At 43.8% G+C, this 20,321-nt stretch overlaps 1 protein-coding gene across 2 annotated transcripts in view; it reads left to right on the plus strand.

The window, feature by feature from the left end:
* Nucleotides 1-14,103: 14,103 nt before the first annotated feature.
* Nucleotides 14,104-20,321, plus strand: part of FAM193A (family with sequence similarity 193 member A) — an 82,489-nt gene continuing 76,271 nt past the window's right edge. For both annotated transcript variants that reach the window (XM_063336246.1, XM_063336247.1), the window contains exon 1: nucleotides 14,104-14,646. In XM_063336246.1, coding sequence (XP_063192316.1) covers nucleotides 14,371-14,646 — 276 coding nt within the window. In that variant the 5' untranslated portion in view covers nucleotides 14,104-14,370. The remainder of the gene's footprint in view (nucleotides 14,647-20,321) is intronic.

Consider the following 20,321-nt stretch of genomic DNA (forward strand, 5'->3'; position numbering starts at 1 on the left):
AGTCTTTGCACTGCGTCAAAATGTTCCACACCGCCGAGGGAGCCTGTGGCTGTTGCAGCAACATGACTCCAATTACAAGGAGTTGCATCGTGCTAAAATAAATCACTTCCTCCACTAGCTGATGTCACTGTGGAAAGGAATAGCTTCATAGCCAGCAAATCTAAGGCTGGTAATGGTCAAAACGGTAATGCACACATTTAGCTTCTCACAGAAAGGGTTTATTCATTAAAGGCAAAGCAGTAAGGCAGTATCAATCCCTGTAGAAAAAATATATGCATGACACGGGCACTTACAAAGCTGTAGAATAAAGTCAGGCTGTTGTTTTCATCTTCCTTTAATCACACCTTATCCAAGCAGCCCAGCATTGTCATCCACCCTTGCTCTGTGCACACGGAATAGCTCTGCTGACTGCTGCAGGGTCGGCTGCAATGCCTCTGCGGTGTTTTGGCCACCCCAGAGATCACTTCCAATCCACCACCATAAACAAGGCAAAGTGAAGGCCTGGGAAGGCACCTGTGGTGTAGGTCAGTCTTGTAGCATTTCTCCTGCTGCAAACCAAGGGGATCCTGCTTGTGTTATCCAATTACCAGGGAATTTTGCAAGAACCATCCTGTGAAAAAGGGATAGTAGAGCTGGGGGAGATGCCGCCATGCTGGGGGAGTGTTGCAGCCTGTGGTGACATACATGACAGCTACATGTGCCCCTGTCTGCATTGTGTTTCTCATGAACTGAGCTGTACTTGTAATATTTTCACAGCAAAATACAGTAATGGGGATGCTGGGAAGAGGGAAGCCAGAAAAACAGCAGATAACCAGCAGAGATTTCATGACTGGCCATCAGAGAGAGCTATCACTAATTGTCTTCAGCTTGTCAGCTGTCTGTGGTATTTGTACATACCTTTATTTCTAGAGGTGGTACAGGGATGCCGGAAGAATAAGGATCACTTCAGCTTGCAGACAGAAAGATGTCTCTGCTACAGGTGAAATGTTTTGAGAACACTCCTGACACTGAAAAGGCATTTTCCTTCATGCTTGGTCTTGACGAGACAATAAAATTGCCTGGGTCAAAGGTGGAGATGCTGCACCTGGAGCAGAAATCAAGCTTTTCCCAGCTTACTGCTTTTGCTGCAGGTGAATGACTCACCGTCCACCCCCGGAGCTCACATCATGCAGCCTTCAGCAGCCTGCACTGCCAGCTGCGAAGGTGGGAGGCAATGCCTCCTGGTGCCAGCAGCCACACGTGGCATCAGTAAGGAGCAGTGACACACAATGCACATTTTCCCCTCATTGATGGAGGCAAACAGGACTTTGGGACTCAGGACACAATCTCACAGAGATAAAGCCAGGAGAAGCTGTCACCAGCTGACGTATCAGGGCTGTGTGCATGTTGGTCCCTCCAAATCTTTGTGAGCCTCAGAGGAAAGATGTGACCATACAGAGCAATTTGGCAGCCAGGCAGGATGGCTAGAAACCATAAAGCAAGCAGGTTCATTTACTACCTTGATTCGTGTAGCCTGCCTCAGGCTGAGAAAATCGAATGATCCACAGAGAGTGAAGCAAATGAAAAAATATAAACATCTGTCTCCGATGCTGGCTGAGGGTCTGGGAAAAGAAGTTCACCTGCATCTCAAGATGATGGAGGCACCAACAGGGCCTTGGGCTTTGCAAAGTGACTGCGTGTGACAATGGGAATGAAGTGAAAACCATTAATTAGTATCATTATTGGGCAAAGCAGAGCTCTTTTATAAGAACAAGGTAAGTTCATGGGGACAATAACCCTTTTATTTACAGATGTTTAGGTTTTTCAGCTGAAGGCCTGAGCTTGAAGACGTATGCAGCCATGCACAGCCTCCCAGGTACTGCAGCAAAGCCAGAACTAACTTCCCCAACAGTGGATACAACTGGGAGGAAAAAAAGAGAAAATGGGCGCCTGGTGTTGCCATAGTTACTCAGGCTGGACTTGCTGAGAAAGAACAGGAGGTTACAGTAATTTAGATGTATCCTAAGCATTCGTTTTTAAGAAAATGCTTCATTATTATTTTGTTTTATAGAAAAAGATAAGTGACATGGATGAGCTCACACATCTTGCAGTGGGGCATTTTGAGATTACCACTACGCTTCACTGTAGTGCACAGCCCCGCAAAGGTGCTCTGCCCACGGGCTGCTTTTCACGTGGGCCTAATAAAGTGAAAGATAGGGTGGCTCAGACACACGACATTTTTCCTTGACCTTGCCTCTTGTCCTTCTGTTTTCCATGGGCTGCATTTTCTGTGCTGTCTTCTCCTGGTTTCTGCTTCCCCACTCTCCCCCCTTCACCTCTTGGCTGCTGGAGAAGCTTGCTGGCTTCATTTCAGGAGACCCTCACCACAACTGAAGTCTCAGAAACGTCTCCAAGATCCACGTCTTTCTTTCTTCACTCCAGTTACTACCTCCTCTCCTCTGACACTCACTCACAGGACGCCCACCTGCTCTCCCTGGCCCACCTCCCAGCTCTTTTGGGACTCACAGCCCAGTGAGGTCATCAGTTTATTGGACTTTTTTTGGGGTACGTCTTCCACAGCCATGGCAATTTCTTCATTTGCTCCTCACCATATCCAAGCCCACTTCATGCTCCTGGCCCCAACAACTGCTGGGGACCCAGCAGCTCTTCGCTCCAACTGCTGCTTCACTTCTCTGCTTGGCCAGGTAGAAACAGCTTCTCTCATTTCTTCTAACACAGGACATGGCAGCTTTGACATTACCACCTTCTCCCTCTCCTTCTTTTCTTGGATTAGGCATTTTCATATAAGACAGCAAGCAAATCCAGACCCGATCCTCCCTTGGCCCACAGCTGAACCCAAATATGTTCACACATATTTGCACAACTATTTGCACATAAGCCTTTCTGGTCTCCAAAACAGGAAGTTATTTTGACACTGCGTCCTAAACATCGCAGGCAGATTGTGATGTACCCTGAGGGATGCACGTCTCATCTCTCCTCCACTTCCCCTCTTCTCTCTGTTCTTACCAATAATTACAGCTGGGGTTAGACAAAGCCTTCATTGTACCAGACCTCCAAGGATAACAGGAGGAAAATGTTGTAAAAACTCACCCAAGTTAACTAGGCAAAACAGATGAGACTTCTTCTTGCAGTTTAACAGCAGCAGTGGGAGCATTTGCCAATTTTATGCAGAACTTAAAAAAATGGCCAGTGATATTCTCTGGAAAACAGGGTCACATTATAAAACCTGGGAGGGGAAAAAGATTTTACTTTAACAGCTAAGAACATGCTCAGCATGAACTCAGACAGATCTATTTCCCTGAGTTATAGGCAGACCAGTGCCTTACGGAGTGGAAAGTGCTGCTTTGCCTTAACATGAAGGTGTTCAGACTCCAGCATCTCACCCTGGGAGAGGAAAATGGGACTATGGTTTTTTGTAATGCTTTAACAGTGAAAGCACTAAAGAAATATTGTATGGAATTGGTAGAACTAGAACAGTTATTAAATTGCTATGAGATAGTAATTTTGTATTTTATTGCCGTTTAAAAAAAAAAAAAGTTTTTAAACTGCTTTAATAAATGCTTGTGGGATGATGCTTTAACCAGCTATCACAAATACTGTGACAAGGCAGTGGATATATAACTCCTTACTGCAGATTTGAATTGCCTGAACGTTAAGCCATCCTAACACAGGATGACAAAACTGAGAGTACAGCTTTTTGAGTGTTGCCTATATTAGATACCACTTCTTAGATTGTTTAATAGTGATTTGACCTGTGCCAAAATAATTCCATTGACTTCTTACATGATGTTACTATTGTGTTTTGTAGGAGAAAATTATGGTTCGGTTCAACTGTGGTAACTTTTTTTACAGATTAACCTACTTTATAGATCAGATTTATATGGTTCTTGCAATCTTCAGCGATTTATTCTGGAAACAGTAAGATACCATGCCAGAGAGGCTCAGAAGGAAGATTTGCACAATGGTTTTTATTTCCATTTTATACAAGGGAAACTGAGCCCAAGGAAGTTAAATAAATGGTCAGAATCACACAGAGCATTGGGCAGAAAAGGAAACTCAACCCAGACCCTGCATGTCTTAAGCTAGAACATCAGCAGCAAGTAACATCCAAGGGGTAACCCAGGTTAGATCAAATTCTAAAGGGTATCGTCAGTAGAAAGACATCTTCCAAGAAACACATTTCTGGCAGCCCTTCCCCTACCAGCTTTCTAAGCTTTCAAGCTGCCAAAAACGAATTGCTCTCTTTGACAAAGCTTTTGAATACTTTCAGGCTGAATCTGCTGCCCCTTCTGGATTCGAGTTATTAACCATTATTTTTATCAATGATGCAACCATCTACCACATACTCTTAAATAAAGACATCTTCCGCTGTTTTCTTTTGCACCTTGAAGCAAACAGAATTGCTTGAAATGTAGAGAGGTGACCCATCTTTGAGAAGGGCAGGATTTTCAAGTAAATCTCTAGTGTAGAGTACTTCTCATGGCAGCAAGTTATTTTACTGAAGCACACAATGTAGTGGTTTTACATACCATTTATTTGCAGTCATGTAATGAAATATCCCTTCTTTGTTCCAGTCTATTTCTAATTTAGCCACCAAGAAATAAAAGAATTCAGAGAATACACCCATCTCTTATCTGGCACAACAGCAATGTCATATTTTTAATTTTGAATGAGATGTCTAAAAGTGCTTCATTAGCCAAAGACAGGGAGCTGTTATATGGCCTGTAGAAGTTGAAATGTGATAGAAATAAGTATAATAAAGTTATCACAACCAAACCAAACTACAGCCTGCTTCCCTTTACTTCAATTGGCATGAATTGCCTACAATAACGTAGACGTTTTAAAAGGGGGAAGAGAAAATTTCTCTCTTCTCAGTCAGCCTTGGCTCAGGTACTGATTAGCCAGGATGGGGAAAATCTACCCTTGAAAAACCATTTTCTGACTATTTAAAGTTGCAGTGCTGTCTCGCTGTTCAAAATAATTTGGGTGCCATCCTGGAGGGAAGTGCGAGAAGTGGGAAGAAGACTTGCACTGAAGAAGACAGAAAGAAAGACGCTGCTTTTGTGCCCAAGCTTAAGAGTATTTGCCAGGGGGGATCAAACAGGCAGAAATCAATGGAGCCAACCCACCTGAGCATGCACCTTTAAAGCTGCTTTTACATGCCTTCTCTTGATGCTCTCTATAACTGGTAGGGTTGCATGTAGTAAAATGTTTGCAATGTCCAGTCTTTCCTTGTTCCACCCCTTTCCCAAACAAATGGCATGTGGTGCATGGTGCCATGCTCTCTCTGAAGGTGGATGCCTTAAAAACAAACCGGAGTTTACAACTGTGCCTTGATTTCTCTCTGCAGTTAAAAATGAAGGTATGCTCAAATGTGTATGCTAATTGTGACCATAGGGGTTAAGTTCCTTTATATTCATACACATGAACAATCCGGTGCATGTGTCATTTTTACTACTTCAAAATAAATAAATAAACAGATAGATAAGTAAACTCAGACTAGCAAAAGCCCTGAAACCCAGCAACCGTAGCCCTCTACTAATGGTTTGTGCCCAGAAACTGTGTATGTTAACAAGCCTATTTTTGCTGAAGCTTTTGATATTGCTGTTGCACTTGACAACTCTGATACCGAAGTGGCTCAGAAAACATCTCTGCTGGCCTTGCTAATGCACAAACTGCCTCCTTGCACTTACAGAAATGCTTCTTGCAAGCACATACTGTGCAAACACGTCAGTGTTTATTAAATCTGGGCCTGAGATGTGGAGCGGCCTCAGTCTCCTCTGATACCAAGGCAGACAATGTTCTACCCCCTGCAGAATCAGCTCTTAGCTGGTAAATAATGCTATATTCTCATTCTTCCTCAAGTAAATTCCCGTTCTCTGGCAATCACACACTCTTGGAGTGATGCCAGCCTTATCCAAATGTGACTTGCCCTTTGGGGAATTTCCTTGAATATTTTCTCTCGTAGGGAAGAGCAAAGCTCAGAATTATGACACCCTGTATTCATATAAATACCATGAAATGGTTGTTTACAGTGAACTGCATATCAATCCAGCAAAAAGCCCCACTGCGCAAATGATGTGAAGTGGTTACAATAACAGGTAGCTCTTAAAGGACCCACAGCTGAAACCCAGACATATTTATACTTGCTGCTATGAGGTTTCTGGTGCTCAGCATCTTTTTTGATCACATCGTTATATCAACTGCTCGAGTTTCCTGAGGGTTAAAATACCTGGTTTGGACTTAAGGATACAAGATGGAAAAGATTTGACAATCCAGGTGCAAGCCCAGTCACTTCCAATAATCTCATCAAGCAAACTACATATTTAAATTGAAGTACAGATGCTTACTGTGGTAAGGAATTCGGTCTGGACAGGAATTTCACAACTGGTTTTGGTATCTTTGATCTTGGACCAAACGCTAGCCCCCAACGCCCCAGGCTTGGAGGCATCTCAGGAAGGCCACCTCTGAACCTCACTCTTCACTGAAATATGCTGCTCTATGAGGAGTGGAAATCTAGTTTCCCATGGGGTAGGACTTTGCATCTCTACATTCCTTCCCTTCCCCTCCCGGCTCTCTCATTTCCTCTCTGCCTGGCTGGGCAAACGGCAGAATCTTTTATGCCGTGCTTGAAGCTATGCATGAACTGACTGGCCGGTGGGTTTTTGCCTCTAGATAAGAGATAGTCTCAGATAAGAGACTGAAAGTGTTTTTCCCTTTGTGGGGCTACCCTGCGGATGTGAAAGTTAATGTCCACCTAAAACTTGCAGAATGGCATATCTGAGGGATCTCTGCCTCTGTCAAATGGGACTGAAAGTGATTGGTGGATTAAAAAAATTCTTAAGCAGGTCACTGAGACGAGGTGGTAGCATACGGTTTGGTTTCCTTTGCACGCTACTGCTAGAAACAGCTTCTAGAAATCAACCTTTCTAGCTTATGTCTTTTTTAGTGCTTAAACTGTTATGTTCTTCTGCAGCCGAAAACCTCATTCCAAACATGGGATGTATCTACTGTATGGCGTTGGGTGATTCAGATTTACCTTGTGTCAGAAGCAAAAGCAGCAAAACTTAGTTTGGGTGCCTCTTTCTCCACTGTGTCATGTAGCTAAACCATCATGGTTTGGTGGTAGGTGTCAGCACCACAGCCTAGGGTCCAAAGATGACAGGCTCATTGGGGCTTGAATCCATTCCTCTTCTCTCTCAGACTCTGCTCAGGGTGGGGACAGAAACAGAGACTGGCATATTGCAGAAGACCTGGAGAAGAAAAAGGCAGAGATGAAGAACCTGAAACATGCAGGATTATTTTGTTCATCAAGGTTCCTGTTAGTCTGTCTGAGCACAGCACCATAAAAATCACTGCCATAAAAAACAATGTCCTGCCATGGCTTCAAAACTTGCTCAAAGTGAGTGCCCCATGTTTGCTCCCCTCAGCCTGCCCACATGCAGAATATGACTCCCAACCTTTCTGCCCCACCACGAAACCTACAGGCCACGCTCCTTGCCAAGCCGCATTACAATTACTGCCAGCACCGAATCTTTATTGCTTGGATTTGATCCGTGTGTTGCTTTCCCAGCTCGCTCTCCACCCACCCCATAATAAAGGATGGGCAGTGCCCTCACTTTGCTTTCATCCATTCCCTCCTCCTGGGCGGTCATTCTCAGGGGAGCACCCACATACTCCTCATTCAATAAGTGGGGAAGGTGTCCAAATGTGCAATGAAGAAGGAACATGTTCCAGATGCATGAAATGACACTGGGCTTCCTGAAGACGGCAGTGGGCAATGCTCCAGGTGTGGCTAGTCGAGCCTGCCTGGCCTTTGCATCACTTCCACTGCCATTTCCCTCTGCCAGGCAAGGCCGTACCCAGCAAAGTCTGGGCTGCAGGAGTACTAACATTTTAACAAGGAGGGTCATTTTCTTCCTCAGTTGAACTTTTTCTGTGACCACATGTTCTCCGTTACTCAGTATTTCTAAGGTTGGGACCAGAGATCTTTTGGAAAACATATTGTCATCCCAATAATAAGTGAAATTTTAAGAATGATGTTGAAGGTGGTTAGGTAAATTGCGCTTTTCTGGGCTTAAAGTCTATGACTGCAGCATCCTAAGGTCCCGTTTCTCCACTTCTTTCTGTTCAACCAGGATGGACAAAAGATGCGGTCTCTGATTGCTGCTAATTCCCCAGTATCATGCTGGGGGAGAGGTGTTCCCATCCAGGACTCCTGCCATTAAAGAAAGGTGGTGTGAGCCCATAAAACCCCTCACTGTTAACTCTGTGTTCAACTGCTCTACAAATAGCAATTAAAATTCATTAACTTGATTGCTCAGAGACAAGCAGAGGGAACCTGGACATTTTTATCCCTTTTCTCTGCTGGGTTTCTTAGACACAGGGTGGAAACCTGGGTGACCCATGAGGTCTGCTGAGCATCCTCATGTTATGAAGAGATCTGCTACTACAACCACAACTCAGTGATAGGGAAAAAGAAATTATTTGGGATATTTTGAGGAAACAGATGACAGAAGAGTAATGAGATATTCTTTCTTCCCCTGTGGTGATAAATTTAAAAGCCAAAGAAGCAGAAAGATAAACTGTAAGAAAGACTCACAAACTGCATTGTTCATTTTGATAATGTTAAAAAGCTGCAGATCAACGAGTGCAAAAGCAGAACATGCTCCTTTTGATACAACTCGTGATGAAATTGGACATGTGCTTGTACGTGCCAATGGCTGCCAGGAGGCAGGTTCTGTTCTTTCAGCTGTCATACGGCGGATTAAAACTGATGGATGGATCTAGCATCTTTTAAAAGGTGAAATGAAAGAGTCAAAAAAGCCCCAAACCTTGCTATACAGCAGTAGCTGGAAGCGGGAGAAACACTGCTAGAATAATTCTGACACAACGGGCAGAACCAACCAAAAATGTTGGGAGACCTCTCAGCAAATGGCCGCCAGTGATTAATTTTAAGGGTTATCAGCAAAAATGACGGAAGGAAAAGGCAAAGAAGGTGAACATCCCTGGTGATCGGGGTCTTCAGAGTGGGGAGCATTGGCTCCTCAAGGCACAGAGCTGGCTGGGCAGGCAGGACTGGAAACTGTGAACAAGGAAACTGCTGCTGTGTTTTCCTACTGCGCGGGGACTCTGTGAATAGAGATGATCACACTGTGGAAATATCCTCCTCACTCCCCCAGCACACCAGCAAAGCTCTGAATGTGTAGGTTAACACCTATGCTGAAAGGTGGAAATTGGATTTTATTCCAAAACTCGAGCTGAGAGACTAAACTTCATTTCCCATACACTTTATTTCAAGAGTTTGAAAGCATCTGAGGGCAGATTGTCTGAGCTGCTCTGCTTCATTTTGAGCTGCTGCTGGTATTGGTGGTAGGACATCCTCCAGCTGTGTGCCAGCAGCCCACAGGTATACCATTTCCTACGTCCAGGTATATCTCATGGATAGGAAAAACTGGAACCAGTACAGAATCTCATCTGCAGTCTTAGTACTCATGTGCAAAATGTTTCTTTGTAACTATTTCAATAGGCAACAAGGGACAGCAATGTGGCTTTTTAATGCAAAAAGGCACCATATTTCATTATATAAAATGTCAGCTCTCAGAGAGCAACATTATATGAGATAACCCATATTTCAGTGGCCACAATTAAGCAATGCCTTATAAAATGCAGGTTTTGTTTCAAAATGCATTCTTAGCATAGGCTGAAAGAGCTTACTCTGAGTGGGGGGAAAAGGTGAGAATCAAAGGAATATTGGGAAAAAAGTTGCTGAATTAAGATCAGTTCAGTAGACACACACATTCTAGCATTCCCATAGTAAGAAACAGATTATTCAGTTTATTTACTGAGGTATTCGGGAGGAAAAAAAAAATTCTTGCTTTTCTGCTTCTGCATTTGCTGTTTATAAGTTCAGAACAACACGGGAGTCTTTCAGCACTGGCACTGTGAACAAGCACCCAGGAATCACACACCTTCTCAGCTACAGCAGGTACCAAGTCAGGGTTTCCCTGCGATATTGTTCTTCATGGAGGGTGCTCTGGAGCAAGTCTGACTTTCTGCAAGATCTCTGTGCTTACAGCTTTAAAGAACACATTGTTTAAAGACCAGTGGAGATTGTCTAGAAAAAAAGCCAATAACCATCCAGCCAAAGAGGTCATAAAGCTGATGAAATGAAATTTTATTATACAACATCTGAGATTCCTTTTATTTTTCTCTAAACCTCTTCAGCATTAGATAAAGTTTTCTCAGCTGAGGCTGAGCTGTGAAACAAATTCCAGAGGAGATTAGCTGAAACTGAATTTTGCCATCTCATTGAAAAACCTGCAGTCCTTTGTTTCACAGAAAGCCTTGCTAGAAGAATGACGTTGCTTGTATCATTCTTTGGTTTAGTCCCATCAAGCAACCAAAAACTCTCAACCAAAGCTAATAAATTGACAACCTTATCCTGAGAACGTTTTCTTTCTCTGAAAAGGAGGCAGTGCCTAGGACTCCATGAGGGCCATCCAGGAACTTGTCCACATCCATCGTATGCAGGAGCTCAGATACCGTGTATGAGAATAGGAGGTAAGCTGATTAGAAGGCATGCAGTGTAGATATATGCTGTGATGCTGCTTTAGTGATCTATGGGCCAGTTTGTAATCATGATGCTATCACTGTGTGACCACAGACAGAGCTACTCTGTGAGACCTCGGTCACCTCCAAGTGCTTTCCCAAAGAGTAGTGGGATGTGAGTTCAGTACGTGGATCACAGACGGGGTCTCTCACCATTACAATGATCCTTAAATCAAAGTGATAGGAATGGAAGACTGGAAAAGCCCTATCTAGTCTCATGCCATGCTGTGGCAAGGTCCAGTACAGTAGATCCTCTTTAACCAACCTGGGGAAAAGACAAAGGCCTCTGGAGGTGAACAACATGGACCTCTAATGCCACAGCCCCTGTCATAGGGGTCTCATAGGAGATGGAGTGTCTGGCTCAATATTTTTTAACTGTTTTCACTTATATGTAAATACATCCTTCCCTATACCCACAAATGTGCAGGTTCACTCTCCTGTAGAGAAGCCTTTTAGAAAAATGAACTTGCTATAAAAATGACAGCTTGTTGGACAGCAAAGACAAATTAGTGCTAGTTGCAGAATAATTACATTGACAAACTGCTTGAGTTGTATAATGTTAATGTCAATGAAAAAGCCATGGGTCTCCAGAAAAACTGTAGCAATATGGGAAAAATGGAGTGAAAACCAGGATCCCAAAGTAAGTTTTGGAAATGTAAATAAATCAACAGTCCAGTGAATCAGGGTAACTAGAGAATGGTGAAGAACAGGAGGGCAGCTTTAAACTCTTTGCAGGGCTGCCTTGCACGTGAGCTGTTCCTTTGACTTCAGTCTATCACTAATGTCACTAAGTAGCCTTTCCAGAATTGGGAACTAAATGCATAATAAAGAACCCCTTGAAACTAAAGAAACCATAAATTTTAACCTCCCTGGCACCGAGACTATTATTTCAAGAACAGTAATGATTAGCAGATCTCTTATTTTTTAATTGTAGGTATAACAACTGGTCAGTGTATAGATTCCTTACATCATTGTGTGTGCAATGGGAGAACACAAATATTCCAGTAAAGCAGTAAAACCATACTAAGTTTTCCCAGCCCACGTCGGCATCTTGAAGTCAGAACTTGAAGGTAACTGTGACCTGCACAACTCTCCATACATTCTTTTATTAACTTTATGGCTCAGAGAGAAAACTACAATGCTGCTGAAACTGGGCTGGTTCAAAGGAAGAGCATGGGAAAGCACTGCAGGGATCTGCACTGTTTATGCAGTAAGGTTTTATAAATGTCATTCCTGCAAAAGGTGAAAAACTTTCGGAGTATAAATAATTTCCCTCCCAAAGGATATTGAAGTGTATTGCCATGCTTTAAATTAACAGAGAGATAAATTAAAGTTAGTTTGTTCAAATGACTGAGTTTATTTTCTTAGGGATGAGGTGGATATATTTTAAGTAATTTGATTCAAGTAAGGGCAAGAAACTTAGTTGTAGGTCTTCGCAGCAGTCAAATTAATTTCCTCTCCCTTTTGCTCCAGTTCATACAAACGTTCAAATCCACAGCAAAGTGGCAAGTTCACTTCTAAAACAACCTACTGGCTCAGCACCTAATTGTAAGTTAAAAACAAGGTATGGTAGCTGAGTTCAGTTCAAAACCATAAAAGTAATTCATTTTCCTGAGCACTAGTATTTACTTGCAGGTTTTAAAGAAGACCCTGACCTGCACAGTTTATAAAAGCTTACCATCCCGCACTGTGAATTTTCTTTAATATTGAAAACTGGATTTAAAAAAAATTGGCCTGTATTTTCTGAAGTGTAAAAGGAAAACATTTATGTTTCTATAATGAGAGCATGGGAATTAAATGCTGTGATGTCAGACTAAGTACTATTACTTTAGCTCCTGTACAGTTGAGTGATTTTACTATAATAGTTTCTCATAATAATGCTTTTTATCTGTAATACATAGGGGATAGAGAGACTGACAGAGCTGTAATCTTTCTTTCAGAAGCATGGTGTTAAATGAACAGGGGCCAAGTGAAAATATAATTCTGAGAGGAAGATAAAGACGGCCCTATATAAGACTGAAATAAGACGTGTCACCATTTCAAGTGAAAGATGTTAGCTCTGAAAATAATGTCATATATTAGGAAGAGATGTCACATGAAGTCAGCTTTGAATTTATACTACAGGGCCTAGAATTTATTTGTTTGTGGCAACAGGCTGCATACAATTGCATGAGTTTTGTATAGCCCCTACTCTTGCCGTTCCTATTTGCTGTTTATGCAGTGCTGTATGTGCTGAGCATGAACGCGTTTATGAAGACTAGGGCCCTGCCCCAAAAAACTCACCATTTACTAGACCACATCATGAACAAACATGTTCTCCTGGTTTCACGGCTGCCTGCGTGTACACGTAAAGCTCCTCCATGAGAACGGAGGCAAACCAAGCCTGGAACAGCTTCGGTATAGAAGCATGGAACGGTAACTTGTAGTGGAGCTGCCAGCCACCCATCAGGACAGGCTGAAATTGCATTTCTCTCCTAAAACTCTTGAGCTGTCTTTTCAGTGACCTTTTCAGGGTGTATGGTCATCAGTGAATGAAAGGCAAATACGCTGGTGCCCCTGAAGTATAGTCTGACCCACCATCACTACCACACAACGCCGTCAAAATTGTACCGCTGCAGTAAGATTTTATGCTGCTGTAAATCACCACCAGGTTTAACGTGCTCGCATCTGTTATTTTTACATCACGCCACCCAGTCACGTCAAACGCTACAGCATTTCCATCTTTCTGGGGTCCGCACGCGCTATTGCGCGCTGTGGAGAACGACCTGGGGAAACAATGGCGACTGCAGCAGTGGTTTACAATCGGTGGGCAGGCGATGGTGGCAGGATGAGCGGCCTGGCTGCCGTGGCTGATGGCAGTCCAGGGACAGGAGAGCCTCCCTCGCCTAACCGTGAAGGCCAGCACCTCAGGAGCCATTTGCCTCAGGGGCTCTTCAGGGGGAACACAAGGCCCTCGGCCACCATCCTGAGGGGTGCAACCTCCATTTTCGGCCTGCCTTGCCCGGGCTTTGGGGAAGGCTAAGCCCACACAAAGACGGTTGCACTGAGCAACGTGGGGGTCGCGTTCCTCCAGGGCGGCGGGTGGGCTGCGGCCCCTTCCGCGCGGAGTCCCCCCTGCGGAAGGGGCCGCAGCCCACCCGCCGCTCTGAGGCAACGCAACGCCTCAACCCCCCTCCCTGAGGGAGCGGCTGCGGCCCCTTTAAGGCGCGGGTCACGTGGTGCTCGCCGGTTCCTGGGCGGCGGTGTAGTCCCTTGACCGGGGTGGCAACGTCGGCCGGCGGGGCGAACGGCGGCGGGGGGGACTACATCTCCCAGCGGGAACCGCGGCGGCGGGTGAGCTCACCGGCCGCGCCCGGGCGGGCCCCGCAGTTCACGCCGGGAATTGTAGTCCGTACGTCGGCTTCGGAAACGGGCTGCGTAGCGGCGCAGGGACTACGCATCCCGGCGTGCCCCGCGGGGCGGGTTCCCGTCAGCGCAAGGGGGAGCCCCCCGACGTAAAGGGGGATCACTTTCCCCTTGTGTCCGCCATATTGGACGGTAACTCTGGTCAGCGGCGCTGGGGCCGAGGGAGTCCCCGTTGCCGTGACAGTCGGTGCGCTCCGCTCCTCGGCGCCCGGGGTGGCCCCTGCCCCGGCCCTGCCCGTCCCCTCCGCTCCCGGGCGCTAGCGGCGGCCCCGCGCCCCTTCCCCTCCTCCTCCTTCTTCTCCTCCTCCTCCTCCTCCCCCCGCTCCCTCCTCCCTTGCCCGGGTGTCAGGCACCATGAGCCCGGCCGACGCCAAGCGCGGAGCGAAGCGCCGGAAGAACAAGCGGGGCGGCGGCCTCAGCAGCACCGGCGGGCCGGGACCCAGCGGCGGCGGCGGCGCCGGCGGCCTGGGCAAGGCCGGGGCGGCGGCGGCGGGAGCGGCCCCTCTGCGGGCTGCGACCCAGGCGGGCGCCGCCTCGCCCAGCGCGGTGGGCGGCCTGCTGACAGCGCCGGCGACGGCCGCCGGCAACGGAGCCTTGGGCGGCGGCGGGGCCGCGGCGGGACACGGCGAGGTGAGGGGAGTGGGGCGAGGGGGGGAGAGCCGGGGCGGGCGGCGGTGACATCCCGCTGCGGCGGGCCCGGCACACACCCACCCAGGCGGGCGGGGGGCTGCCGCCGCCGCGCCATCCGCCCTCTCCTCCTGCCCTTTTCGGCGGGTGCGGGCCCCGGGGCCTCGTCGGGGCGGGGGTAGGGAGGGCTGGGCCCCGGGCAGCGGCGGGGGGCCGTGGCGCTGGCGGGGCGGGGGGGCCGGGCAGTGTCCCCGGCTCCCCCACCCTTTGTGGGGGAAGGGCAGCGCAGGCTGCGCGGGGCCCTGGTCCTCCCGGGGTTTCTCCCGAAATCCTGGCGGGAGCCTCCTCTAGGGTCCCCACACTCGGGGGTCTTCGGACTCGGGCCCCACCTTAATGGAGGAGCTGTAAGAAATAGGTGGCCAGGCCTTGAAAAAGCAAAAATACACCTTTGCGTGTATTTTTTTTCCCATTACTGTTGGGGTCCTTTTTGAAGTAGACAACTTCGTGAAGCGTTCATTGTAGGTTGGGCCGTGGTTTGCATGCTAGTGCCTCAGAATAATTTAGATCTGTTACATTATTTCATAATATGGTGAAATTTATTGTGAGCACATTGTGTCATTTAATTGTGGGTTTGGGTTTTTTTTGTTTTGTTTTTTTTTTTTTAAGAAAAATTGCTCAAGGAATTAGGGCTTTAGAAAGGTATCCTGCTGGCTCAAGTGACAAAAGAGTAAATAAGTTTACATTCCGTTCTCTCATAAAGGTTACCCCAAATTTTTTGTTACCTACACAAAGCTTGCATTGGTGTATCATATTTACAAAAGCATTTCCTGCTGACAGTATCTTCAGGTTTCCATGTGTATGTCATATAGCCTGCTCTGTTTCCTCCCTTGCTCTCATAAACTTGTACACATAAGGGGGAAATAGAAGGAATGGCTTTTGTGATGTAGGGTGTCTGAAATACCATGATGTAACAAATGGTGTTTTTTTTTTTTTTGTTGTTCTCCATCTAATTTTGTCAACAAGCAATTTGGTGATTGTAGATTAACTTCTTTTTCCCCCTCCCTCTTTAAAACTTGTCTTTCTACACTCTCGTGCTTGGTTATTCAAAACCCACAGTGCTTTAGATTAACCATTTATCTGTGTCTATTCTAATCTGACAGTTATTTCAGGCAGAATTTCCTTTTGGGACAGTAACCCTTGCATGATTTAGGTATCCAGAAGAAGGATGTGTGTAATGGCAAAGAGGTGTGCAAGTTGTTATTTGTAACTTTGCAAGTCATCACTGAACTCTGTTCTAGTTAAACCTCTAGCAGGAAGATGCATCTTGTTTTGCTTTACATCTTGGATTGCAAGCTCTTCCAGGCACAAGTTCCTAGGTATTGTTTGGAATAAACATGATAATGCCAAGGGAAATACAGCAAGCAGTGGAGTGATATGCAGAACGGGACACTGATGTGATTGAAATAACAAAGGCTCCACTGCTACTGGTATTTTGATCTGTTTGTGTCTTGTGGTTATGTGTAGTCTAGGACTTTGATTCTAACCTAGTTGCACTGTATCAGGTCTTTTTTCTGAAATTCATCTTAAAAGGGCAACATCACTGCTAGTCTTCATACTTCATATTTCTTCTTTCTTTCAGAGTAGGTAGTTCCTATTAAAATTTCTCAGTTTTCAGGAGTCTTCACTTGGAAAGTTTAAGTTATATGTTCAAAATTAAATACAGTATTTCAGCACTATATTTCTGGGAAAATACTTGTGTATATTGCATGTACTGGTATATTATTCATACTCTGGTAAGTATGCGCAATGTTATTTTTGAATGCATTTGTAACTTTATATTAATTGATTATTTTTTTTGCTTGTATTCTTAGATGTGTATGCAATTTGTCAAATTGTTTCCATTTCACATAACAGTGTGGTACAAGTGATTCTGAAGACTGATGGACAAACAGGGAATTAAGAAATCAGTTAAATAGATCAGTTAGTTAAGCTAGAGTAAACCTGCAACCTTATTTAATCAAACATTAAGCATATTAGAATTAGATTTTGGGGGATAGATAAATCCCTCTGCTCAGTTTCTGAAAGGTAAATGCTTATACTCTGTAATACTCCTTTTAAGTTGGTGTTACTTCTTCCATACTGGCTTCAGTGCCCTTTTTGTTGACATTTTCAATACTTTTCCAATAGTGGTGACATATGAAAGTTGCCAGTACTTTAAAGTTAACTGATAATCTTGTCTCAAAGATGAAAGCAGAGGTGAAATCTTAAAGCATCATTACATGACTATTACTTACATGAAAATGCAATCTTCTTAATGGTTAATAATTTTCTAGTTAAGGGTGCATGGTCAAAACAAGACTTCGTTCTTTGAGTGAAAGACTAGCATATGTTGTTTCTGGATGAAGTTGAGAAAGAAAGCTGTGTATTTTACATGACTGATCACTTCTAAATTAGGTGCAATATTTGTTCTGGCTGGATGGAGAGTAAGCAACACACTAATAACTGTAAAGTAGTAACAGAGTTGCTTTACTTTCATCTTACACAAATATTGTAAAGTTCCAGTTAGTGGGCAAGAGAAGTCATCAGGCAATTCTCTGCTGGGCAAACTTGAATGTTTAAGCTCTGAAAATATATAAAATGCCTCAGAATTTCCTATTTGCTGCACAGCATAATGTATTCTACTTCTTAGCGTGCTGTTTCCAGCTTTGGTCACTTCCCTGGTTTTAGGGCATCCGTTCTGGAGGTGGTGGGTGCATCCTTCTACTAATGTTCTATTAGATGCTTCTTCCAAAACTTGTCTAAAATATAGAGTGAAACAAGATGTTTAAGGAATGATCCTGCATGTGCTACACATACTTGTGTGTCAGTAATTGTTCAGAATAAGGTATACTTTCAACGTGCTTTATGAAACAGGTTGAACAGACTTTTAAAATGGCTTTATTTATGGTTTAAACTAAAAGCACATGTGCCAGTATTGTAGCTAAGCCTGTTAGTGCTAACAAATATATTTTAATTGAGGTTTTTATACATCTTATCTCAAGGGGTTTTTTAAGGCTCTAGGCTAAATTCTGCATTAGAGTACATGCTGAGTCTTGTTCTGGGATGCAAGTGGGCAACTCCTAATGGAATCTTCCTGGAAGCTACATTGCCCCATGCACATGCTGTATAGCATCTGAATTCATCCTCAGTAGCACTGTCAGATATTTTAGAACCATAGTGAAATTAAGGATGCTTTGGCAGTGTTTTAATGCAAGGGAATATCTCAGTTTTGGAAATCTGTAACTGTGTCAACTTTAACTGGAATTGGAAACAAAGTCATTTAGTTGTGTGGTGCTGCTGCCGGACTTCCTGAAGAGTGGTATTTTTTTTCCTTACAGAACTACTTACAGCAGTGTTATGGAGTGAAGCGTCAAGTATCCTATAAATAATAGTAATTTGCAACCATAAAATAAATATTTTAAAATTTAATGTATGTATTTAAAGCAATAGATCTTGCTTTCTGTTGTTTTGGGTTTTTTCTTTTGGTTGGTTGGGCGGTTGGTTTTTTTGTTTTGTTTTGTTTTTTGCAATTCAGTAATGCATTGCATCAGGCCTTTGTAATTTGATCCTATAAATTTTTGACTGACGCTTGGATTACTGATGCTGTGAGATGCATTTGATTATCTTTATCAACCACTGTATAACTCATAGATATACTGTAGTAAAATTGGCTGTTCCTTAATATGTTCAGGTACTTTGGAGTGAAGAGTTGTATGTTAATGGCTGATCAGCTACAGTAGTAGTTTTTGTTACAGGTCTGACTGATCTTGTGTTATTAAGGGGAATAATTTAGTAGCCGTTTTACAGTTCTCACATTTGCATTTTTCAAAGTACTGTTTGTCTGTCAAGTGTAGTAATGTATTAAATATTCTTATATTTGAGAGCTGGTTTAGAGTTTTCATAAAATATTTCATTGGACTGTTACTTTATTATGAGATACTGCTTTTTAAATACATATTCTATACATAGCAGGCCATACATTGCCACCTTTTAGACCAATTTTTTCAGCAGCTTTGTAGTTCATTGCATTTTACTGATATCTGTGCTTGATTTGTTGTTTGAGATTTTTCCCTTTCTCTCTTCCCCCTCCATGATTCAAATGTTCAAAAGAAATAGCGTACAAAAGAGGAGCTTTGTCAGGAACTCAGAAGTTCAGCAAATAGCTAGCTTTTGTACTTTTATGTAGGGCCTCCTCCCTTCCAAAAGCGAGCTTATTTTGGCCAATTTTTGTCAAGGCTCAGGTAAACTAGATAAATTCCAATACACAGAATAATATTGTAACCTCTACTCTTCAGGCTGAGGAAGCAGGTACTTCTAAACACTCATAACACTTACTTGATAAAAAATACGTCTTTTTGACAGTCTAGTAGCACATTTGTTCCTCTGACTAAGTGCAGTTCACTTTTTTTTTAAATAGATGTGCAGTCCCTGCCCTGAAGAGCTTATGCTCTGCTTGTTTTTTTGTGGTGTTTTTTTTTTTTTTTAATAAAAGGACATGTAACAGAATGGGATTAAACTATTAGGATTGGGTTTAGACGGTATGGTTGCATTAATTTGCTAATTTAGAAAGAGAATCTATTGTGACTTAAATGAATCTAACTAGAACACTTCAAACTTTAAAACAAGCTTAATGGTTGCATAACATTCACATTAATAGCTCTTTCTTAGCTTCTTCCCGTGATCATTTAAGGTATTTTTCAGCTAATAGATCTGAGACCACAGGCGCATGTATTAGTGGTTCGTTCAGATCTTGTAATACTGCTCCTGGGAAGTGTGTGCCTGTGTGTACTCATGACCTTGACGTATCTCCAGTCCCCGAGCTCTCCATTTCTCCCCCACCTCCAGCACCTGCTATATCATGGTCAATTGATAATGAGAATAACTGGTTGTGAATTGCTAAATGAAACATGTGGAAAGCGTGTCCAAAAAATTGCATCTGGTTCAGTGGTGTCTAATCTGTACTAGCTAAGTATCCTCCTATGGCTCTTTTATGAGACATTTGATTCTGGGTGTGAAGGCAAAGGATTTTTTTTTTTTTCCTTTTCCTTGATGTACTGGTTGCAAAATCTGTGAGCGAGAGAGAATGAGGAAGAGAAATCTTTTACTCTAAAAAACATAGTGACTCCCTTCCCCTCCAAACTTTTGTTTCCTGACTGTGAAAATAAAACCTTGTTGATATAATTTGGAACTAGATTAATATGAAAAGTTAGTTCTGAAATAAGTGCATATTGACGAGAATATTCAGGGTTCTGTCCAGTTCTTGTCCTGCATTATTTTTATTTTTTTATCCCAAACAGTACCTGAAGCTTCATTTAGGTGTTTTTATATCACATTATTTTCTTGTTTATGGCGTTTATCCTGGGGCCTACAAGAAAGCTGGGAGGGACTGTTTGCAAGAGCGTGTAGTGACAGGATGAGGGACAATGGTTTTAAACTAGAGCAGGGTAGGTTTAGATTAGACATTAGGAAGAAGTTCTTTACCATGAGGGTGGTGAAACACTGGAACAGGTTGCCCAGAGAGGTGGTGGAGGCCCCATCCCTGGAGATATTCAAGGTCCGTCTTGATGAGGCTCTGAGCAATCTGATCTAGTTGAAGATGTCCCTGCTTACTGCAGGAGTGTTGGACTAGATGACCTTTA

This window comes from Chroicocephalus ridibundus, chromosome 5 (genome assembly GCF_963924245.1).
Source record: "Chroicocephalus ridibundus chromosome 5, bChrRid1.1, whole genome shotgun sequence".
NCBI classification, from domain to species: domain Eukaryota; kingdom Metazoa; phylum Chordata; class Aves; order Charadriiformes; family Laridae; genus Chroicocephalus; species Chroicocephalus ridibundus.